Source organism: Cnephaeus nilssonii (assembly GCF_951640355.1).
Source record: "Cnephaeus nilssonii genome assembly, chromosome: 5".
In the NCBI taxonomy this organism is placed as follows: Eukaryota; Metazoa; Chordata; class Mammalia; order Chiroptera; family Vespertilionidae; genus Cnephaeus; species Cnephaeus nilssonii.
The window spans coordinates 55,823,323-55,846,969 of NC_137076.1; the positions used below are offsets into that span (position 1 = coordinate 55,823,323).

The 23,647-nt window shown below is 38.7% G+C and overlaps 1 protein-coding gene across 1 annotated transcript in view; it reads right to left on the reverse strand.

Annotated features, from left to right (window-relative positions):
• The window catches only part of EDNRA (endothelin receptor type A), a 51,338-nt gene that overhangs the window by 13,794 nt on the left and 13,897 nt on the right, over positions 1-23,647 (reverse strand). Inside the window, exon 3 of the mRNA XM_079772623.1 lies at positions 8,863-8,990. Within this exon, the coding sequence (XP_079628749.1) occupies positions 8,863-8,990 (128 nt within the window). The remainder of the gene's footprint in view (positions 1-8,862; positions 8,991-23,647) is intronic.

A 23,647-nucleotide genomic window follows, 5' to 3' on the forward strand; every position in this document is an offset into this window, starting at 1 on the left:
ACATGGGATAGATACAGCACAATTTTCTGGAGAAATGTTTTGCAAAAAATTTTTAGGGTAAATAGTTTGGGGTGCAGTACAATCTCTAAAAAAGTCCAGATGAGTTCAGAATGGAATAAAATACAGCTATGCAAAGAGATCAAGAAAATCCTTTTACGATATGGCCAAGATTGCATTTTTAAATTTATGGTTATTTCCAGTAAGATAAAGACTGCTATTTATTTTGCTACCCATTTCTGTTTACTTTTCTTTGTTGCCTTATTAGACTGGTAGCCTAAAGTTCAGTAAAAAAGGAATGGAGACTGAATGTCTATATCCCGAGGCTCTCAATGAGTTATATCTATTTCTTCTCCCCTCTTCTCAGATCAGTTATCAGGAAAGGTGATTTAAATAAAATACTTTATCTCTTAAGGGAGTAAGAAAACCAGATGTCTTAGGCAGGATTGGAGATAGAAGGTGGTTTAAATGTAGTCAACATGTTCTTATAATGAATATATTCAAAGACCAGCTTCATTTTATAATGTGACATGAGTTCCCAGAATATGACATGTCTATAATCCAATGTAAATTAAATATTTAAAAACAAATAGAAGTAATTTTTAGTGTCTAGCTTAGTAAATTATTCATAATCAGTCTGCTCCTTCATTAACACACATGACTGAGAACTAGAATATTTTCCATTTGTCATCATAGTTGTCTTGATAAAATCTCTATGAAATGAGAAAACAACCATAAGAGCAATTAGAAACAATTGTGATGATGGAGGTGGGGAAAGTTGTGGAAAATAAGAAATGCTTGGATCCAAGATAGCAGCAGAGTAGGTGGATGCTACACTCACCTCCTCCCAGGACCAGACTGGAATTACAACTAAAATGTAGAGCAATCAACCTGAATAACCAATTGGAGGCTAGCTTAAGAGAAGTCTTATAACCAAGGATTTGCAGAAGAAGGGTGGAACTGGGGAAAGGGCTAGCCCCACTCCACCATGTGGCAGCTAAGATTTTGGAGGTATATCTCAGCTGAAAAGGTTCCTCCTGAGAAGTGTGGGATCTCAATCCCAAGCCAGGCTTCCCAGACCAGAGTACCAGAGCTAGGAAGACATGGCTGTGAAAATAGTGGGGATTCTGTCTGTCAGGGGGCCAGGAGAGTCTGCTAGGGACACAGTCACCCTCTTAAAGGGCCAATGCACAAAATCTCATTCACAGCCACTCACCTTGGGCTCCAGCAGAGGGAGGGCAGATTGGACTAGAATCACGTGAGAAGAGACTGGGCTTTGTGGCTCTGTGAGAGAGCTGAAGGGACAGCTGCCAGGGTCTCTATACTGAGTCCCTCTCCCCACACCTCAGGGTGGAGCACTCCCCTCCATATACATTAGCCTGGGGGAATGCGATTGCCTCACACTCTGGACTCCCTGTTGCACCACCCTGGGAGCTTGTGCCCTGCTGAGGAGTCAGCTGCCTGGGCTGGGTTGTAGAGGTCTGGGCAGACTAAGGGGTGTCAGTAACTGAGTTGAGTGGCTCTGGGGCGGGGGATACACCCCCACCTTCCCTCAAGCCCGACCTGCACCTCTCTTTCATGGGAGATCCACTAGCCCCATCTTCTAGACTCTCAAAGGCCCCCCACACATCCAGTGGCCAGCTTCAGAGAACACCAGAGAAGGACCCAGGTAGCATCACAAGCAGCATATTCAAAGGGAGATCTTGGCAGGTACCAGACCCTGCTGAAGTGAATTCTGCTTTTTTGTGGTCAGTACCTGCAGAGCAGCTTGCACATCATGGTAGGAATTGACCCTCCCACTCAGTGAGCCTGAGGGTCCACCCCACGCATGAATGGGGTCAATAGCAATCAAGATTCAATTACAACGGGAGAGCCCACATAACTCACACAAGGGACATTGCTAGAGCACCCAGTTTAGGTGAGCAAGGAGACTGTGCCAATGGATCCCACAATACAATATATAGTTGATGTATTATAAAATTGTATATCTGAAACCTATATAATTTTAGGTCACCCCAATAAATTCAATAAAAATAAATAAAATAAAAAAACTGGATGTTCCCAAAGTGATTTCTTTTGGAATATAATAACACAGCACTTATCTACTCAAATAGGTTCTTACTATGTGTGATTATAAATAGCCTTCAATCTAATCATCATAGAAAATCTGCAAGTGTAGATCCAACCACCAATAATTGATATTTGAGAAAAACATCCCTCCTTTTTGAAATGCTTTATATTCTTGGCTTCCCCCACATTCTCCTGGTTTTTCTCCTGCTTCACAGGCTACTCCTTACTTCCTTAGCTGGATCCTGCATATTTCTCTTTGTGATCCCTCCAGTCTCATGGCTTTAATATCATTTAAACTATATGCTGATAAATAATTCTCAAATTTATAACTCCAGCCTAGAACCTCACCTCTAACTCTAGACTTGAGATATCTACTCAGATATCCAGTAGGCATTTAAACTCACCCAAACCTGATTCCAGTCTTCTTCCTTGTCCCCAAGCCTACCTTCTTTTCAATCTTTACCATCTCAGGCCAAAACTCTGAAGTCAGCCTTCATTCCTCTTTTTCTCTTCCACCAAACAGCCAAGTATTTAGTCAACCTTGCAAACTCTTCCTTCACAATATATCCAATGCAATCACTTCTCACCATTTCCCCTGTTACCATCTTGCCTGGATTATTACAATAGCTTCCTAACTGGTTTCCCTGCATCCACTTTGCCCTACTACAGTCTACCCTGAACACAGAAACCAGGTTAAAACATCAGTCAAACATGTCACTCCTGTGCTCAAATGACACAATGGTTTCCCACTATGATGGGAATACCTCCTACTATCCTCAGAGCTGCTTTTTAACTTCCCTTAGGTCTTTACTCAATTGTGCCTTTTTACAGAGGCCTTCCCCAAACATTCTATTAAAATTGCCAGCTTCCCCTCCAAACTTACCCTGTCCTGCTAACCCTAATATATTTTCTACATAACGCTTACTACCATGATATTATGGTATGCACAATGATGCCACATGGGATATATACAGCCCAATTTTCTGGAGAAAAGTTTTGCAAAATATTTTATAAATATTTTACTTATCTATTTTTTTATTGTCTGTGCCCATCCTTCTCTTTAGAATATAAGCGCCAGAGGGTAGACATTTTGTGTGTTGGTCACAATACTTAGAACAATAGATGCTGAATAAATATTTATTAAATTAAATGTCTTTGTTTCCTTACCATGCACTTGTCTTTATTGGCTAAAGTCAAGAGAACACTATATTGTGAACACTTTCTTATTTTTCAAACCAGCCCTGAATTAAACAACAGGTAAAGAGCTAATATGTTTAGAATTTTAGAATCAAATAATTAAAAAACCAGGAGGGACCTTTGGGCTGATCTTTCTCCCCTTTATGTCCCAGTTAGGAGCCTGAGAACTGGCAAGTTACCATGTCCTCTGCCTGGTTTCCAGGGAATTTTGTACCCTATCATGTGATATGCCAAAACGAAAGTATAAATTACATTTTCTTTATGTAAAGTTGTTGGTTACTGTATACAGGGTGGGGCAAAAGTAGGTGTACAGCTATTTGTACAGAAAATAATACAATCCCATATAATAAAGAGGTAAAATGCAAATTGACCATCACACCATCACAAGATGGCTGTCTACAACCAGATTGGCAGGGGAGTTAGTGAGGGACAACCAAATGACTGAACAAGCAGGCTGCGTGGGGTGACCAGGCCAGCAGGGGGGTTAGTGAGGGATGACCAAATGACTGAACAAGCAGGCTGCGTGGGGTGACAAGGCTGGCAGGGGGGCCGTGAGGGGTGACCAGGCTGGCAGGGGGGGCAGTTGGGAGCAACCAGGCTGGCGGGGGGCAGTGTAGTTGGGGGCAACCAGGACAGCATGGGGGTTAGTGAGGGATGACCAAACGATTAAACAGCAGGCTGTGTGGGGTGACCAGGCTGGAGGGGGGGGGCATGAGGGGTGACCAGGCCAGCAGAGGGGGGCAGTTGGGGGCGACTAGGCCAACAGAGAGGGGGCAGTTAGTGTGACCTAGCCAGCAGTGGGGGCAGTTAGGGGCAATCAGGCTGGCACACAGAGGCAGTGAGGGGTGATCAGGCCAGCAGGGGGTTGGCAGTAAGGGGCGACCAGGAAGGCAGGCAGGTGAGCGATTAGGAGCCAGCAGTCTAGGATTGTGAGAGGGATGTCCAACTGCTGGTTTAGGCCCGATCCTGGGGGGGTCCTGGATTGGAGAGGATGCAGGCTGGGCTGAGGGGACCTGCCCCATGCACAAATTTTGTGCACCAGGCCTCTAGTCAATAAATAATGATACAAGAATAAACTCTGTGTTTACAGTACTTACAACTGTACACTTAAACATTTGCCCCACCCTGTATTTTTATAAATAGATTTTTATCAAGGCCAGAGATGTTTAATTCATGTTTTGAATCTTTACAGTATGGTCTAGTATGGTCATTAAATTTTTAAAAGTTTACTATTTTAAACAGTATAAAAAATAAATTCAAAAGATAGCACTTCAACAAAATCTTTTATTTCTTCTATTTTTGTCCATTTCTATTCTAATAAGCATAGTTTGAATATAAAATCAGTTATAATTTTATTTTAGCTTTATTTACATTAGATTATAAAAAAATCTCATGTTTCTACAGAGGCATATCATTTATTAATTTAATGGCTACCCTGTATAATAAGATACTGATGCAATTTACTTAAACCTTTCTTTAATGTTCATATTTCTAGTCTTTGAACATTGTGAATAACACACCTACAAATATTTTCTTTCTCCCTTTGAATGATTTTCCAGGATTAATTATTTTGAGTGGGTAGGATTATTGAATTAAAGAAATAGAAAGGTAACTGAAGTATGTTAAAAAACCTTCCTACCAAATGCCTATCAAAATTTGCCTACATTAGAATTTATTATTTTTCTTTCAATTTTACCACTTTCATGAGGTAAAGTGGCACTTCTGTCTTAACCTCTGCACATTTTTTATTAACAAGCAAACCTGAATATATTTGTAATGTTTGTTTATGATTTATGTCTCATGTGATAGACAACCCAATTGCCATAGAGAGGTTTGGAGGCAAAATACTAGCATTGAGAATTTTAAAGAGAAACACAGTGTGGTGGATTAAAAGATAGCTGCCCATAGACACAGACAGCAGTGTGGTGATGGCCAGAGGGAAGGGGGAGGTTGGGGGCTGGGTAGAGGTGGGCAAAGGGGAGGAAGATGGGGACATCTGTCATAATATCAACAGTAAAAACAAACTTAAAAATGATTTTAGAAAACATAAAAACAAAATTATAGCAGCAAATACTGTGACACTTCTTCAACTGAGCCCTTTAAGTTGGATGCAGCTGAAATGATGCTTTGCCACTTTTAGGTCTGGCCTCTAAGTAGAGCAACAGGTTCCCCTTGGAGCCCTGAGCTTGCTGGGCAGAATGTGTTGAGGGGCCCTAGATTAAATGGAGAGGGAGATGGGCTTCGCTGAGCTCAGACTTCCAGCTTTTCTTGCCAACAGGCCAGACATGTGAGTCTTGCACCCAAGAGATGCTCAGCTGCCAGCTGAAATCCACCAAGAGACCCCAGTCAAAGTAACAAGGATCAGAAAACTTGTCTGTGGTAAGATAATAATAAAATGGTGGATCCTTTAAACCACTGTCTTGGGGTAGTTGGTTATCAAAGAAAAATGAGCTAGCAAAATTAACCAGTTGCCTGATTTTGACATTAGAATTAAGATGAAGAATGAATAACTATGTGAAATAGGGAACAGAACCCCAAATGAGATCCCCAGTTGCCCTACAGCCAGCATTGGACTTTGTTCAGTCCCTACGTTCTCTCTTCTGGCTCAGCCATTTCTTCCACATCTTCACTATTGTCATCCAGCAAAGGAAAACCATAGCACCAGGATAGTAAGGAGAAACTAAGTTCATGTCTAAATACAAATGAAGGTTTTCAGAAACTCCCCTTCGTGCTTCTTAAATTAGTATGAACCTTTGATAATATCACAGAGACTACTGAGCAGTTATTTGAAACTAGAGGCCTGGTGCACAAAATTCGTGCATGGAGTGCAGGGGGGCGGGGGGGGGGGGGGTTGTCCCTCAGCCCAGCCTGCACTCTCTCCAGTCTGGGACATCCTTCTCACAATCTCGGACTGCTGGCTCCCAACCGCTCGCCTGCCTGCCTGCCTGATTGCCCCTAACCGCTTCTGACTGTCAGCTTGATCACTCCCTAACCACTCCCCTGCCAGCCTGATTGATGCCTAACTGCCCTCCCCTGCCGGCCTGGTCACCCTTAACTGTCCTCCCCTGCAGGCCTGATTGCCCCCAACTGCCTTCCTGGCAGGCCTGATCCCTCCCAACTGCCCTCCCTGGCAGGCCTGGTCCCTCCCAACTGCCCTCCCCTGCAGGCCTGGGTCCCTCCCAACTGTCCTCCCCTGCAGGCCTGGTCACCCCCAAGTGCCCTCCTCTGCCAGCCTGGTCACACCTAACTGCCCTCCCCTTCAGGCCTGGTCCCCCACACTGCCCTCCCTTGCAGGCCTGGTCCCTCCCAACTTCCTTCCCCTGCTGGCCATCTTGTGGTGACCATCTTTGACCACATGGGGTGGCCATCTTGTGTTGGAGTGATGGTCAATTTGCATATTACCGCTTTATTATATAGGAGGATTATGGGATGAAGAATTGACATCAACTTTTGAGTTTGAGACCTATCAAAGTTGCCTTATTAATCATTTGCAACTTTTCCAGGTGCCTAATTATATATCATTCTGGAGTAGTTGTTAAAGGAGTTTTATCTTTTTACAGCCTCCTTCTCCAGGCAACTTTTAACTGGAAGTTGAATCTGTACCCAGACCCTTTTACTGTTCTAACCTCCATCATCTTCCACTTTAAATACAACTGCTAACTGCAAAGAACAGCACTGAATTCTCCTCCCCAAACTCAAAGTTCCCACCTGCCTTGGCCAGGTAGCTCAGTTGGTTTGAGCTTTGTCCCAATACAGGAAGCAAGGTTTAGAGTTGAATACTCTGTCAGAATCAGCCAATGAATATGTTGGAATAACAAATAAGTGGAATAACAAATCGAGGTCTCTCTCTCTCTCTCTCTCTCTCTCTAAAAATCAATAAACTTTTCTTAAAGTAGGTTTAAAAAATCCATCACTTATGGCATGTAAGAATATCTATTTTAATTTTTTAATTATTGGTAATGGTTGATTATTCAGATTTTGCTGGGGAAAATTTATTCATTTTAGAAATATACTTATAGGAATATACTTTTAGAATTATACTACCTTAGCATTTAAAAATTATTTCACGGATAAAGCTGAATTAGGGATCAAAATAGGTTTCTAAATTTCCTCAGTCTTTTTCTGAAATTCCCACTTTATCTTTTTCTTGTGACTATGGATGTAAAATACAAATAAATAAGAGTTAGATTTGAGGAGGAATTAGTGAAAAGGTTAAACTGAGACAAGTCTAGAATGAAAATGAACAATGAAAACTCATCAACTTTTGTACAAGTCAAAAACATCTCTTGTTTACCTTATTCATTTAAAAGCTGACAGAACTTTTCTTTTATCCTACCGCATTCTGTATTAATTGAGCAATCAATGAAATGATAAAGAAACTGTACAGAACTTGGATGTACAGTTACTCTCATTATCCTCCCCCCCAAACAACTCTGAAATGAGAAATAACTGATATTTTTAAAAAATATATAAAAAAATCATGAAAATCTTTCTGAGCCATAATTTCTCTCAGCTCATACACTAATAGCATGGATTCCCAAGTTGCAAATTGTTTTGTAACAGGTTCCAATTTCCTTTTTTTTACTCCTTGGTTTAGTAAAAGAAATAAAAAGAAAGATTTTCATATTTTTAGTAGAATGCAATGCAACCAAATCAAGACTCAAAGCAAAGGTAGCTTATCTTCAGGAACTAACTGTGAATGATTCATTCTCATGTGAAACATTTTGAAACAGAAATGTCAAAATAGATTCCCTACATGCAGGTCCCAAAGCTTAGAGTCAATACCAAATAAAATGTAAAAATAATAAAAAAGGACCCATGAAACAAAGAATGATGAGTTTATTACCCAGGAAAGAATTCCTGGATTAAAGCAGATTTTTGTGGGAGTGGAATTTTAAAATGGCTTAACTTCTTGACCTAAAACTGAGACCAAGTCTTAGTAAAATATAGGGTGTCCGCCAAAAATGTGTACACACTTTGAATAATTATTAATTCCAATGTGTTAAATCTGAAAAGAAAGAAACATCAATTGAGTTATCAACTATTAAATGCGTATACATTTTTTGGGGGGGACATCCTGTAGATGCTGAATTATTTTTCTGTCTTTAAAAACAAAACAAAAACCAAGAACATTTCACTTGATACAGAACTGATAATTTGTAATTGAATGTTTAGTTAATTTTTTTTCCATGCGTGGTGGGGATGGTATGGGTAAGGCAAACCAATACCAGAAATAGGAATCTATGCCTTATTACTGAATCAGAAGGCAAACCTTCAGTAGGATTATGTTTTCTAGAAGGGCTGTTCAATCTCTACTCCTTTTAATATGCTTTTTAATTAGAATTTTTGTTGCCATGAGGCTGCCAAATCAATATAATTGACAAAATGCTCTAGATGCAAATTGCCTAAGCCAAAGATGGCTAATAATCAGTAAATGTGAAAAGCAATTCTAAATGGTAGAGTAAGACTGTTAATATTTTAATTCACTTGAAATAACAACTATTCAGGCACCAACTCCAATGCTTCTTGACTTCCCTTCTTATAACAAAAATGCTTTTCTAAATCCAACAAAAGAGTAAAGGGAAAGAACCACATTACCTGTCAACACTGAGAGCACAGAGATTGAGGACGGTGATCCCCACTGAAGACTTCTGCAAAAAGGGGAACAGCTTGCATAGAAATATGCCGAAGTCATTGTGATCAAAAGGCCAGCGCCCAGCCAACAGCTGAAAAAAGGAGACAAAGTAGTAAGAAATGGCAGAGCTGGCATGGAATACATGGACACGTACTTCTAATTATCTTCCAAACTTCTACATTTTATTATTCATTATGCTTTCCAGTTAGCATGGTAGTCACAGAGTATACTTCTTCTCCTTATTTTCATGTTTTAAAGACTCAGCAATCTGGAAAGGTTTGGAAAATGATAAATATAATAACAGAACAGATAAGCCTTTGATCTTATATGTAATAGTCATAACAACTACTTTTCAAAGAGGAGCAAAAGTGTGGGGCTTGGATGATAGCTTAACAGGGAAGCAAGGCAGTCATCTCTTATCAATTCTTGCTAAACCATAAGTAAAGCAAATGGTTTTCACCTAGTGGCATTGGAAGATTATATTGTCTCCTGACAAGCAGCCAAAGTTTTGAATGTGAGGTTATGAAGAATACTGGGAAAATGAAGTGGTTTAGGATGTACTGACTTTGTCAGCTGGTTAACACCAAAGCCCTTTGGAAACAATTTTTCCCTCTGTGCTTAAGGAGCTGACTGCTTCAGTACATGTGTCATAAGCAGCCTTTCTTTATTTAGGCTCAAACTTGCCTTTATCATACAGAGAAAAGTGTGGGTCCTGTGATCTGTTTGTAGCATTTGTGGAAGATTATTTTTTCATGTTGACAATTTAAAATCTTCGTTGGTATGAAAGGATGCACCCCCTCTAGTGGCTGTGCCAAGTAGTAAGAACATGAAGTCCCCGGAGTTGCTGATATTCATCGAATTGGGGTATTGCACAAGGAGACTAGTTCAGCTACCTAAGAGGGGGAAGGAAGTCTTTGCTGAATATATGATGTATTTTCAAGAGTAAAAATGGTATTGATTTCTTTTCCAAATTTTGCTTAGTGACTCAGAATTTAAACTTTCTTTACTCAGTAGGAAACACTATCCTACTAACTAGATACATTTGTTTTTTTTTCTTTCCAAAGTACCTATTGCTATAGTAACTCTAAGTTGAGCTTCGAATTTCTGTTCTACTATTTCTAAAACATTATGTGAGGTTTAATTTAATGGTCAATGTGGTCATTAATGGGAGTCCATTGAAAGAGGGTGGGAAACCAGTATCCCATAGATACAAAATCAGAACCTATGCATTTTGAGAATTTAGTAACAAAGGCTCTCTAAAATTCTATTCTTTATGGCTAAGACCCTATATTGACTTAATTTCAGAAGTTATCTTTAGTCTTTTAATATATTTCCTTTCTTCTGAATAGTTTTCTAAAAGGACCTTTGTCTTCAATCCAGTCCTGCCTCTAGTCTCTTCTTCCTCTTACTCTAACTAGTCTTTGTTTGTGTCTTCTCAGAATTTCTACATAAACTTTTGTCCAAGGATAACTGGTGGGCTCTTCACAAAAACACTTCCCTAAACTCTGACATTTTTCATGAAGCTAACAATTATACCATTGCTGATTGCTGGTTATTAATGCTTGATGCAAGTAAAGGCAAAACGCCATTTCTGGGATGAATCACCCCTATAAAGAAAAAAAAAAACCAAACACCTGGAAGCTCCTTTTTATAGACTTTGGTATTTTATCCCAGAAATGTAATTCTCCATTAAAGACTACAGAGATATAATTTAAATGTGTAGGGGTTGTCATAGGATATGCTTTGGAATAGTTGAACTGTTATGTTATTATTGGTTCATTCCCAGAGGCAGAGGATCCTGAAATCCACTTGGATGGATTTCCCAATAAAAACATCCAATGATAAGAGGGGGAAAAAAAGGATGTTTCTTGCTTATCAAGGGAGACTCTGAAATCCTGTGAAGGTCTAAGTGACATGTGCTAAGAAAAATGATCCAGAAAAATCCACGACTGAGCATGTATTGTTTTGGGCCCTTCCAATCTCAGTTGAATTTTTTCCTTTTTCGTGCTTGCTTAAAATTTTAACTAGGGCTAGGTGTAAAGGAAGGACTGAGGGAAAGATATGGTTTTGGTGAGCCCCAAAATATTATAGAATTGTATTTCTTTGACACATATAGGTATTTGTTATGTTTGTTGTTATTTTTCTTTTGTCCAGGAGTGAGCATTGATTCTTTTGGGGAAGTATGGACAAAGGGAAATGAAAGAACCCATTGGAGAAAAAGGTTAGATACAATCACAGTGTAGACTTCCCTAACCTAAATCTGCCCCATTCTGAAAGATGTATGGATAGTAACTGTTCCAATGCAGCCAGGGGAAATTAAGCCCCTGCCTGGAGGCAACTTCTTCCCTTTCTGGTTAAATGTGGCTTCTTCAAAGAGGCTCTCCTTAACTACCCAATCTCAAGTCACGTAGGACCTGCTTGGTATTCTGATTCATGGAACCAACGTTGGAGTAATTTTACATTTAACCTTTTGCACTCGGATGTCGAGTGTGACTCGACATGGTTAGCATCGAGATTAAAATTACTCTTTGAATGTATCAATAATTTGAAATATAAAAAAATCCAAATAAATAAGTTTGTATGAAAAGAAACTCCAGTTTTTTATTCTACTGCCGCGCTTTGTAAAATCTGGGGTATTTAAAAAATTAAATCCTGAGTAGAATAAAGAAATCGAGAAAAAAGCAAGTGAGTGCAAAGGGTTAAAGTCTCCGTTCTGTTCACTCTGTTTTAGCAATAGAACATATACAAAAGGAAGAGGCATCAAAAAGGCATGGAGTGCAGCTCACCCATTTTTCTCTTATTAGAAGAAGCATTTTGGAACTTCTGAAAGATTACAGGGAGCGTATACTTTCTTTTATATAACAGTATGTAAAATTAAAAATTTTAAATGGTAAAAATAAGCTGTATAAAAGTATAACGAAAAGCATGTCTACCTTCCAATCAAGGCCCCTAAACTTCCTGCCAAAGGCAGCCACTGTTAATTGTGTTTTCTTCCAGAAATCTTCCTCTGTACATACAAGTATATGCCTCTCATAAAAAGAAGTGGAACTATATGGAAAATAACACCTATTAACGGTCTTTTAGGGAAGCCTAATTGAAAAGTTTTAATTTTAAAAAGCACAATGATGAAACAATTTAGGCTAGGATAGAAAAAGATAAGCAACTGCTTGGGATAAATTAGATTATGGCAAAAGAATTAGTTGGTTTCATTAATGTGAACAAGCTACTACCAATTGGTTCACAGAGTTAATCTGGCACCTTAGAGCAGTCAGTTCTTATTTTTGCTATAAAAGGGTCTACAATTTCCAAGCATATAACAAAGTACTTAGTATTACCAATTTTGCCCTGAAAACACATTCATCTTGTAATTTATTTTCTATTTTAAACTTATTTCTCAGTCTCTCAAAGTAGCATTTCCACTCTTATTGTTGAAAGAAACAATCACCTACAAACAGTTACTTGAGAAAATGGGAGAAAACTGTACTACTTAAGACCCAGGTTGTAGAGGGCATGTCATAAACTCTTTTCTTAGAGACCTATCACTTTGGGCTGGGCTGGGACTGCTCAGCCTACAAGAGGTGCAGAGCAGGCACTTGGAGATGATGCACATCCTATGGTCTAAAATGCACACCGTGCCCTCCCCTTCTTGGGATCACAGAGGAATACCACAGAGCACTCACTTAGGCAGCAGAGGGCCGCCTGCGGAGAACAGATTTACCGAAGGACACTTGCCTTGGTTCTTACACAGGGAAATTTCCTATAGTTGAAATATAAAGTCCCCGATCATCATCTGAAAACTAAAATACTACTAACTGGCACACAATAATGTAGAAATGGCTGATTTGGATTGTGTCAAAATCAACATCATAAAATTGACAGGCTGAATTTTTTTAAGCCTGTCAAAACAGGTTTACAGGAGGACTTGTACCACATGATACACTGATAAGCATCCTGTTTTTAGAAGGACTAGGCCCGAAAGCAGGATGTCCACTATTATATTTAGCACAAAGCAATATCTACTTGGTTGGGAATTTTTAGATAAGAGGAGAGTACCTGTTTATGTCAGTTTTCTGGAACACACCCAACAGCCAGGAAGTAAGCAAAAATGTAAGGAGCCCATGGTTGATGTGAAATTTACACCCTAAAGCCTGTATACTTGACTCCTGGGCGAAGTGCCAGAGTCTTCACTGCACGTTGATTTATTCTAACTTTACACCCAATGCTATAAAGTTTAGCTTTTCTTGTTCTTTAGGCCATTGACATCCAAAGCTGCTCGTTGAAAGGAACCTTCCAGAGTGACAGTCCCTGGCCATGGCTGTGCATTAGAATGATTTAGGGAGCATTTAAAAATCCCAGTGCTTGAGCCATGGCCCTAGATCAGTGCTTCTCATCTTTGGTCCCCAGGAGACATTTGGTAATGTCTGGAGACATTTATTACAACTGGTGGTGGGGGAGAGGGAGGCTACTAACATCTATTGGGTAGAGGTCAGTGATGCTGTTAAACATCTTGTAATGCCCAGGACAGGTCTGCCAACAAATAATAATCCAGCCCAAAATGTCAGTAGTGATGTGGTTGAAAACCATATTGTAGATCAATTAAATCACAATCTTTGGGGTTGGGACAAAAGCCTCAGTAGTTTTTAAAGTTCCCAGGTGACTCCAGTGTGTGGCCAAGGCTGAGAATCATTGCTTTAGCACAGTGGTTCTCAAGCTTTAGCTCAGGGGTTCTCAAGCTTTAGCAGCATGAGAATCATCTAGAAGACTCATTAAACCAGATTGCTAGGCCCTAACCCCAGAGTTCTGAGGTGGAGCCTGAGAATTTGCATTTCTCTCTCACACACACACAAAAAAAAAAAAAGAAAAAAAAAAGGTACAGGTGACCTAACCCTAATGTTGCAGTCTAATGTCCCAGGCCTCACCAGTGTGACACTACAAAATAAGGCTGTTCTTTCCCAAATTCAACTTAAATTGTAAACTCATAAGATTTAGGTTCAAGTACCAGATTTACCTGTTACTAATTGTGTGACCTTGGACAAGCCATTTTCCCACTGTAAGTCTCATTCCCGTATTTGTTATTGGGATGGTTCTCATATCTGCCACATGATTGATGAGCATTTGGGAGGCTCAAATGGCAAAATGCTCATAAAAGAATTCTGCAAACTGAATGCACACCACACAAATGTTAGTTATTTTGCACTGCTATGATTTATAATCATAAACTGAAATGTACCATTTATACATGACTTAATGAATAAAAAGATAATATAAATGAATTTCCCCCTCTTTATTCATTCCAGATGTTAATATTCCTTGCCATTTAATGTTGTTACTTGGACATTATTTTTCAGATTGGCATGACATCCTAATAATGGGATAAATGAAACCAGTGGCACATTTTTCTTTGTGTTTATTTTCCCTCCACCCTGTCTGGTGAGGCTGAGGGATTCTCCTCCTCCCCACCGTCTCACTCCACCCATCCTAGACAGGAATGAGGGATTTATGAGTACAGTCTGTAATAGCTGAAAACCTGAAAGTAAATAAAAGGTTCTCTTCCCCTCAAGATGAATTATTGTAGGGTCACTTAGAATTGGACATGATGGACCAGATGCCAGTCTTAAAAGAAGTGGGGTTCGAGGTTTTCTTTTTGCTGGGGTCAGGGCTGGGATATAGAAGTTGGTACATCGTCAAAATAAAAACATCTTCCAACAGCACAGAATGAGATCATTATAAGCCTGTGACACCCAGGACAGGCCTTAATAATGAGAATATGCTCGATGGATGTTGCAAATTTAAAATCAAATACAATAAAATAAATAAATCACCGGGTGTTACTGAGAATAGATTTTGATTTTTCATTATGCTTTAATTGCTTCAGGATTGAGGACTAGAACATTCATAGAAATAAATAAAACCTGTGGCTGCTACCCTATCCACACACTTTTTCCTGCGATAGACTCCTCTTGCCTCCTGACCAGCCCAAGCAGTTAGAGTGGGTGACAAACGCAGAGCAGAGCAGGAGCTCCACAAGTGTTCCCAGCTCTGGCACAAGGTGCCCAGGGACCTGGGGAGGTAGAGGAGCACTCCGTTGTCATAGATGCGAGTGGCCTGGCTTACTAGTTACGTGCGGGCCATGAAGTTTGACTCCCTGGGTCAGACAGAAGGCTCTACTATGTCCTGACCCTGTGACCTTGGCATGTTGATGAACCTCACTGCTTCTCAGCTTCCTCCTCTAGAAAATGAAACAGAGATGGTAGCTACCTCAGAGGATTACTGTGGGCAACAGAAGAGACAATCCATAGAAAGGGCTTAGGTGAAGTAAGTATCTGGAAATGTGAGCTATTTGCATGGCCCATAGTTATCAGTCTCTACTTTTTAAAATTATTTTTATTGATTTCAAAAAGGAAGGGAGAAGAAGAGAGAGAAACATCAATAATGAGAGAGAATCATTGATCAGCTGCCCCCCCCCCCCCCCCCCCCCCGGGGATTGAGCCGGTAACCAGGCATGTGCCCTGACTAGGAATCGAATTGTGACCTCCTGCTTCATAGGTCAATGCTCAACCACTGAGCCATGCTGGCCAGGCTATCAGTCTTTACTTTTTCTCCTGTTTTCCAATGAGGTTGTGAAGGGGGATCATCCAGGTCATCGGGCAGGGTGAAAACAGACCACAGAAGAATAAAAGCCCCCATTCTCTCTCTCTTTTTTTAAAAATATATATTTCTTTATTGATTTCAGAGAGGAAGGGAGAAGGAGAGAGAGATAGAAACATCAATGATGAGAGAGAATCATTGATCGGCTGCCTCCTGCACCCCCACCCCCCACTGGGGATCGAGCCCACAACCCAGGCATGCGCCCTTGACCAGAATTGAATCTGGGACCCCTTAGTCCGCAGGCTGACGCTCCATCCACTGAGCCAGGCTGGCCAGGGCAAAGCCCCCATTCTCAACGAAATGGCTACCTAGAAGATAAACATCAATGACAGTTCCTAAGGAAGCTGTATAACAGTATTCTGTGGGGGCACAACAGAAGGAGAAGGTGGTGTGGCACAATGACAAAGAGCCCAGGCTCTGGAGCCTGCTGCTTTGTGCCCTGGCATGACTTAGGCTAGTTAACTGTGCCTCAGTGAAAACTGGAGATAAAAAGAGAACCCACGTCATGTGGGTGATGTGAGTATGAAATGAACTAATTCATTCAAAGCACTCCTGGCCCTCACAGATCAGATCATAAAGGTTAGTTCCTATAAGAGATGGTTCCTGTTACTCCGCACTTTGTTTGGAAAACATGAAACTATTATTTGCTACCCATATTGTTCACTGTTGTATATTCAGTGCTTCAGTTTTTGCTGAAGCCTTAACTTTTGAATCTGAAACACATAGATGTTAATAATAACCAGGAGGAGAGGAGTGGAAAAAAAAGAGGAAAAATACTTTTTAAAGTCAGAGTTCCAAAGTCATGAAGGTTTTATACCTTAGAGGAAAGATGATTCACCCAAGTTATGGGATTATTATCCCCAACAGCCTCAGTCATCTGAAGGCTGGGAAGACAAGGACATTTCTCATTTTGATCACTCTGTGTAAGGATGCCGATCTGGATGCAAGGGCTTGAGACTTCTACTTATTTTACATGCATAAAAACAAAGGATCATTGGATGGAGAAGAATTCAACTTTGCTAAAGTAGAAAAACTAGAAATACTCAACATCAAAATTATAAAGGTTAGTTCCAAATATACATCTCAATGCTTTAAAATTTCATTCATAACAGAGAGAAGATTTATGTTGGAAAGAATGAATCTGGCTTTTCCTGAATTGAGAAAAGATTTCACACATATGTCATGATTGGAGCCTAACATTTTCTTGAAAGAGTGTGCAAGCATAATTATGGAAAATAAGTGCTCTGACCTGGACACACAAGAAGGCCCGCCATCTAATGAAAAAGTTTTATTGTTTATTTTAATTAGCAGTCTCATGGTAGTACATGCTAGTACTCATCTGAGAGAACCATGCAGGCAAAAACAAAGTAGAATTAAACAAAACAAACTAGCAGTAATCCCTACATAGAGATTTAGGTAGTAGCCCCAAAAACTTACCAGGAAGGTGGTGATAAGTAGGGAAAAGGGAAAACCAATGGCATATTTGAAAGCAGGCAGCTTATTTAATGTATACCATCTTAAGATCTGGAGTTAATTCTTCATTATAAAGTATGTCATGTGGTCATGATTATCCTGTGTGTAGATGGAAACAATGACCGAACAAAAATATGGTATGCAGCATGAGAAAATGATACCATATGTGACTTTCTTGGGGGAGAAAAGAATGCAATTGATGCTGAAGCTGATGTATTACAGTAAATAAGGTTGAGGTGATTTTGAATGTTTAATAACAGAAACTCATTAGAAAATAAACAATTCCCAATAGCTGAGGCATAAAGTGAAATGGCAAGACATACTCAAGATGTCTGAGTTACCAGTCATGTTATGATGCGTCACATAATAACGAGGTGCATTTCAACAATGCACCCATTAAAGTTTTAGAAGCCTTGGTTGTTTTCTAGAAAAATGTTATGTGTGGTCTAGAGAGTTATGAAAACTACAAAAGTTTTATTTAATGTGAAGGGGGAAGGATGGGACATACTGAAGGGAAAGTTAGAAATTCTGGCTTCCAGCTCTAACCCTATTGAAAATCTTTGGGCTTTGCCAAATAAGAAATGTTGGGCTAGAACTAGATTATTTTTAAATTCTGTGCTAGCTTTTACATTGCCTGATTTTTTTCACATCAGAATTCCAGTATGTAACTGGTTTCTCTGAAACTGTTATTAACTCCATTTATCCCTAACCTAACCTAACCTAACCTAACCACAATCCTTCCCTTCATTTTTTATGGTTAATTTTACTTTTCCCATTTTTTTGTTATTCTTCCCATTATTAAGTGTTTTAGTCCCTTTTGCCTTTTTCTTTTACCCCAAAGGATTAAGGATGTCAGAACCTGAGGAATCCCACAGAATGAAGCCTTAAGACTATTTATTTACTTTGCAATGTATGGATAATATTTTAGTACTCTTCAGGGAAAAAGCTAAAATATATAGTAAATTTGCCCTGTGTGCCATAAGCATCATATTTTAAATATGATCTTAACGATATGTAAAATGCAGGAAAAAATAGTAGCTAAGTGGCTAGTTTATCTTCCAGTCAAGGGTCTATTATAAATAATAATGTAAAATTAAGGCTTTTAAAATAGTTTTGAAAATTAGTTTGATATTGCCTTATATCTTATTTATGGTCATTTGGAAATGATATAACATGAACGGTACTAGTAAAGAACAATAAATTTTAACCTAGTTTTCCTTCTAGTCTTGATATTTGATACCTGCTGCACCTCCACTGTAAGAATTTTGTTTATTTTTAGTGCTAGTAGAACAAAAATAAAACCGTACAAATTTGGGGTCTAATGTAATTAGCCTACAGTGAGCTGGTATTCCTTTCTTAGAAACTTGAATACTCCGAGAGACTTGTACCATTTCCTTGAGATTAGAGCCAATGTTTTATCTTATTTTCATTTTTTCTTAAGGGCCTGGTATGTTGTTCCACATGCAGCAATTGCCTAAATCAGTGGTCGGCAAACGGCGGCTCGCGAGCCACGGTTTGCCGCTCTGTTGACTTAATGAGTTTGCCAACCATTGGGATAGGGGCTTAATCACAAGGAACAACTACAGCCTGTAATTATTGGAATCGAGAGTCTAGGTCAGTGGTCGGCAAACTCATTGGTCAACAGAGCCGCAGTTTGCTGACCACTGGCCTAAGTAATATTGACTGCCATGACCATCAACCATTTAAGCAAATGTTAACATCAGTCTGGTAAACAATATTTATCTTAGATTTTTAAAATTATAGCATTTCAGACTTGCATAGGTGCTTAGACATAATCTAGCTCTCTAAGTGTTGTCTGTAGACTCCCTGGGATCTCTGAGAACCTTTCATGGGGTCTGCAAGATCAAGATATCATTAAGAGATTATTGCCTTTTTTACTGGTTGACATGTGTACTGTTGGTGCAAAAGCAATGGTGGCTAAAACTGCTGGTGCCTTAGCATGAATCAAGACAATGGCACCAAACTAGTCTACTAGTCACTGTATTCTTCACCATCACACACACTCAGTAAAAAAAAAAAATGAATAAAAATTGAGGGATTATGAGTAAGGGTGAGGAGTTCAGCAAGGTCACAGGATGGAAGAGCAATATGCAAACATCCATTGCATTTCTATATACAAGCAATGAAAAATCCAAAAATGAAATTAAGAGATAATTCCATTCAAAATAGCAAAAAAAAAAAAAAAAAAAAAAAAAGAGAATACCTAAAAAAGTTTAGCAAAAGAAGTGTAAGACAGGTACACTGAAATATACAAAATATTGGAGAAAGTAAAGATCTCAACAAATGTTTATGGATTGGAAGAATCAATATTGTCAAATGGAAATTTTCTCCAGATTTATCTAAAGGGTCAATACATTCCCTATTATAGTCAAGGAAATTAACAAGTTGATCTTAAATTTTACATAGAAATGTAAAGACTTAAAATATCCCAAACCACTTTGAAAATAGAGAACAAAGTATGGCTTCAAGTACCTGTTTAAAAACTTACTAAAACCCCAGTAATCAAGACAGGATTGTGTTGGCAAAACAACAAAGAGATCAGTGGAACAGAAAAGAAAGTTCAGAAATAAACCCTTAAACATTTATTGTTAGTTGAGTTTTGACAAAAGTGCCAAGGTAATTCAATGAGGAAAGAATGACCATTTTAACAAATGACATTGGAATAATTGGATATGTCTATGCAAAAAAATGACTTAGATGCTTGCCTCACATCCTACACAAATTGAAACTGATTATAGATCTAAAAGTAAGAGCTAAAATAAAAACTGTTAAAGAAAAGATGGGAGAATTTTTGTGTAATCTTGATTTGGCAAAGATTTCATAAATATGATACCAGCAACATGATCCATAAAAGGAAAGTTTGATAAATTGGATTTAATCAAAATTAAGAACTTTTGCTCTTTAAAAACACACCATTAAGAAAAGGAAAAGCCAGAGTGGAAAAAATATTTGCCAATTATATATATGATGAAGAATTTTTGTCCAAAATACCTAAAGAACCCCCACAGCCCAGCAGGCGTGGCTCAGTGGTTGAGCATAGACCTGTGAAACAGGAGGTCACAGTTTGATTCCCAGTGAGAGCACGTGCCCAGGTTGTGGCTTGATCCCCAGTGTGGGGCATGCAGGAGGCAGCCAATCAATGATCCTCCCTCATTATTGATGTTTCTATCTCTCTCTCCCTCTCCCTTCTTCTCTGAAATCAATAAAAATATATTAAAAAAAGAACCCCCACAATTGAGAAATATAAAGGCTAAAACATTTAAATAGACAGTTAACCAAAGTAGATACACAAATAGCTAAGAACATGGAAATTAAAAATGCATAGGGGAATATCATTAAGGGAATGCAAATGAAAACCGCAATGATATTTTAATAGGGATTGCATTGAATCTATAGATTGCTTTGGATAGTATGGATATTTTAATGATGTTAATTCTACCAATCCATGAACACAGTATATTCTTCCACTGTTCATATTCTTCTTCTGTATCTCTTTTCAACGTCCTATAGTTTTCCGAGTACAGGTCTTGGATAAGTTTATTCCCAAGTATCTTAATGTTGTTGTTGTTGTTGCAATGGTAAATGGGGTTGTTTATTTACTTATTTATTTTGTTAATCTTTGCCCTAGGATATTTTTCCATTGATTTTTAGGGAGAGGGGAAGAGAGAGGGAAAGACAGAGAGAGAAACATTGATGTGAGAGACACACATCTATTGGTTGCCTCTTGCACGAGTCCTGACTAGGGCCCAGGCCGGGAAGGAGCCTGCAACCAAGTTTCGTGCCCTTGACTGGAATCAAACCCAGGACTCTTTGGTCCACAGGCCAATGCTCTATCTACTGAGCCAAAACAGCTAGGATGGGATTTTTTTATTTTTGCATTTTTTATTTTTATTTTCTCTTTCTGAGAATTCATTATTGGTGTATAAAAATGTCATCAATTTCTGGGTGTTAATTTTGTATCCTGCTACATTGCTGAATTCAATTATTGAATCTAGTAGTTTTTTGGTGGAGTCTTTAGTGTTTTCTATGTACAATATCATGTCATCTGCAAATGATGACAATTTTACTTCCTTCTTTCCAACTTGGATGCCTTTTATGTTTTCTTCTTGTCTGATCGCTTGGCTAAGACTTCCAGTGCTAGGTTGAATAAGAGTGGTGAAAGTGGGCATCCCTGTCTTGTTCCTGTTCTTAGGGGAAATGGTTTTAGTTTTTGCCCATTGAGTATATTGTTGGCTGTAGGTTTGTCATATATGGCCTTTATTATGTTGAGGTATGATCCCTTTTTTCCCACTTTGCTGAGAGTTTTTATCAAAAATGAGTGTTGGATTTTGTTGAATGCTTTTCTTGTGTCTATTGATGAGTATGTGATTTTTGCCTTTCAATTTGTTTATTTGATGTATCATGTTTATTGATTTGAGAATATAAGAAAATAAAATTAGTGTAAATAATGGAAATACGCAGAGAAACAGAACATTTATGACATAAATGACACCAAGACATATTTATTTTGTGAAACTAAGCTAAAAGTTCACAGTGGTCAGAGTTTTTTGTTTGTTTTCTTTTGTACAGACAGTCTGCAGAATTGTTTTATTGTTTGCTTTCAAAATTAGATCTATTAATAAAGTTCCTTATTCAAATTGTTTTGGATTTTATGAAACCATTTCACAAAAAAGTATGTTTGATATGTAAATTTTTAAAATTTGAGAATTTCTAGTTTCTTTTAAAATATCAGTTGAGCCCCAGCTGGTTTTTCTCAGTGGACAGAGCATCAGCCTGAAGGGTCCTGGGTTCGATTCCGGTCAAGGGTACATACTTGGGTTGTGGTCTTGATCCCCAGTGGGGGGTTATGCACGAGGCAGCCAATCAATGATTCTCTCTCATCATTGATGTTTCTATCTCTCTCTCTCTCTCCCTTCCTCTCTAAAATCAATAAAAATATATTTTAAAAAAATCAGTTGAGATATATTCCCAAATGTCATCTGTTTATGCTTTCGCATTCCTGTTTTAACTCCTGTGCATCTTATAAACCTAGGGAGGCAGGTCTAACAATGTAACCTCTAGTTTTTTCAGTAAACTCTGATGTTTCAACCCCAACTGAAAATATGGACTAGCCATAGACACTCATTTTCTGGATCATGTCCACGCTGTCCTTTCCAGTGACTAGGGGAGGACGCCAGTTTGATAAAAAATGTTCTTCTGAGCGGATGAGAGATAATATGGCTAGGCAATTAGTTTGTCAAAGAACTCACCCTTTCCTTTCAGTTTATTTATTTTTTTATTTTCTGACTCCCTTCTGTCAGTTGGCCTCACCAACATGACAATGAGTATAGAATACAAAAATCTGTTTACCAGATGTTCCAATGCAAATCTGCAAGACTTACAACATACAAGCTATTTTCGAAGACAATCTTTGTTTCATACACATTTTCCCTTATAATAGCTTACTTCTGTTTTAAATAAGTGACTAAAGAAGCTGTTAGGTTTAATGAAGGAGAGAAAAGGGGATGACGTTCATCATTGATCATTCTGAAAATATACTTCTGTACTAAAGATGCTATTTGGTTTCTATCTATTGATAACTATGAAGTTTTTGATAACTATGAAGTTTTGATAACTATGAAGTTTGCGTTATGAGGTAGGTATATGGGAGAGAAGCAGAGTGGCAGCTTAGCTAACAGCATGGCCTCTGAAATCAGAATGGATTCAAATTCTGGCTCTGGCACTTGCTGGCTGTGTAACCTTAAATAAATCCTTAAACACCGTCCTCAGTTTCTTTATTTTTGGAATTCAGGCAATACTAGTGAATCATAGGTTTGTTCTGAGGATCAAATGAGTTAGCCTGGCACAGAGTAAACATTAATTAAGCTTTAAGTAATATTATTCTTATGTTATATATTGGTATAAATCACATTTTAAAAATACATTTTCATTGATTTCAGAGAGGAAGGGAGAGGGAGAGAGAGATAGAAACATCAATGATGAGAGAGAATCATTGATTAGCTGCCTCCTGCATGCCCCCTACTGGGGATCGAGTCCGCAACCCGGGCATGTGCCCTTGACCGGAATCAAACCTGGGACCCTTCATTTTGCAGGCTGATGCTTTATCCACTGAGCTGAACTGGGTAGGGTATAAATAACATTTTAATATTGCATATTTTCCCTTATTAACTTAAAAATGTTTTTTCAACATAGTAGCCATAATGTTCTTGTTAAATTTAAATGAGAACATCTAAAAGCTTCCTATCTCTCCTTGGCTGTGTGGCTCAGTTGTTTGGAGCATCCTCCTGTACACCAAAAGGTTGAGAGTTTGATTTCTGGTCAGGGCATGTACCTAGGTTGGGAGTTCAATCCCCAGTCAGGGCACGTAGGGGAGGCAACCAATTTATGTTTCTCTCTCACATCGATGTTTCTCTTTCTCCCCCTTCCTCTCTTTCTCAAATCAATCAATCAATCAATCAATCAATCAATCAAACAATAAATAAAAGCTTCCAGAGAAAATAGATAAAGGCTTTATGAAGATGTATTGGTAGGCTGATCGTATTTCCTAGTTTATTCAGGACAGTCTTTGTTTATGCATACTGTCCAGATGTAATTATTGATAGTGTC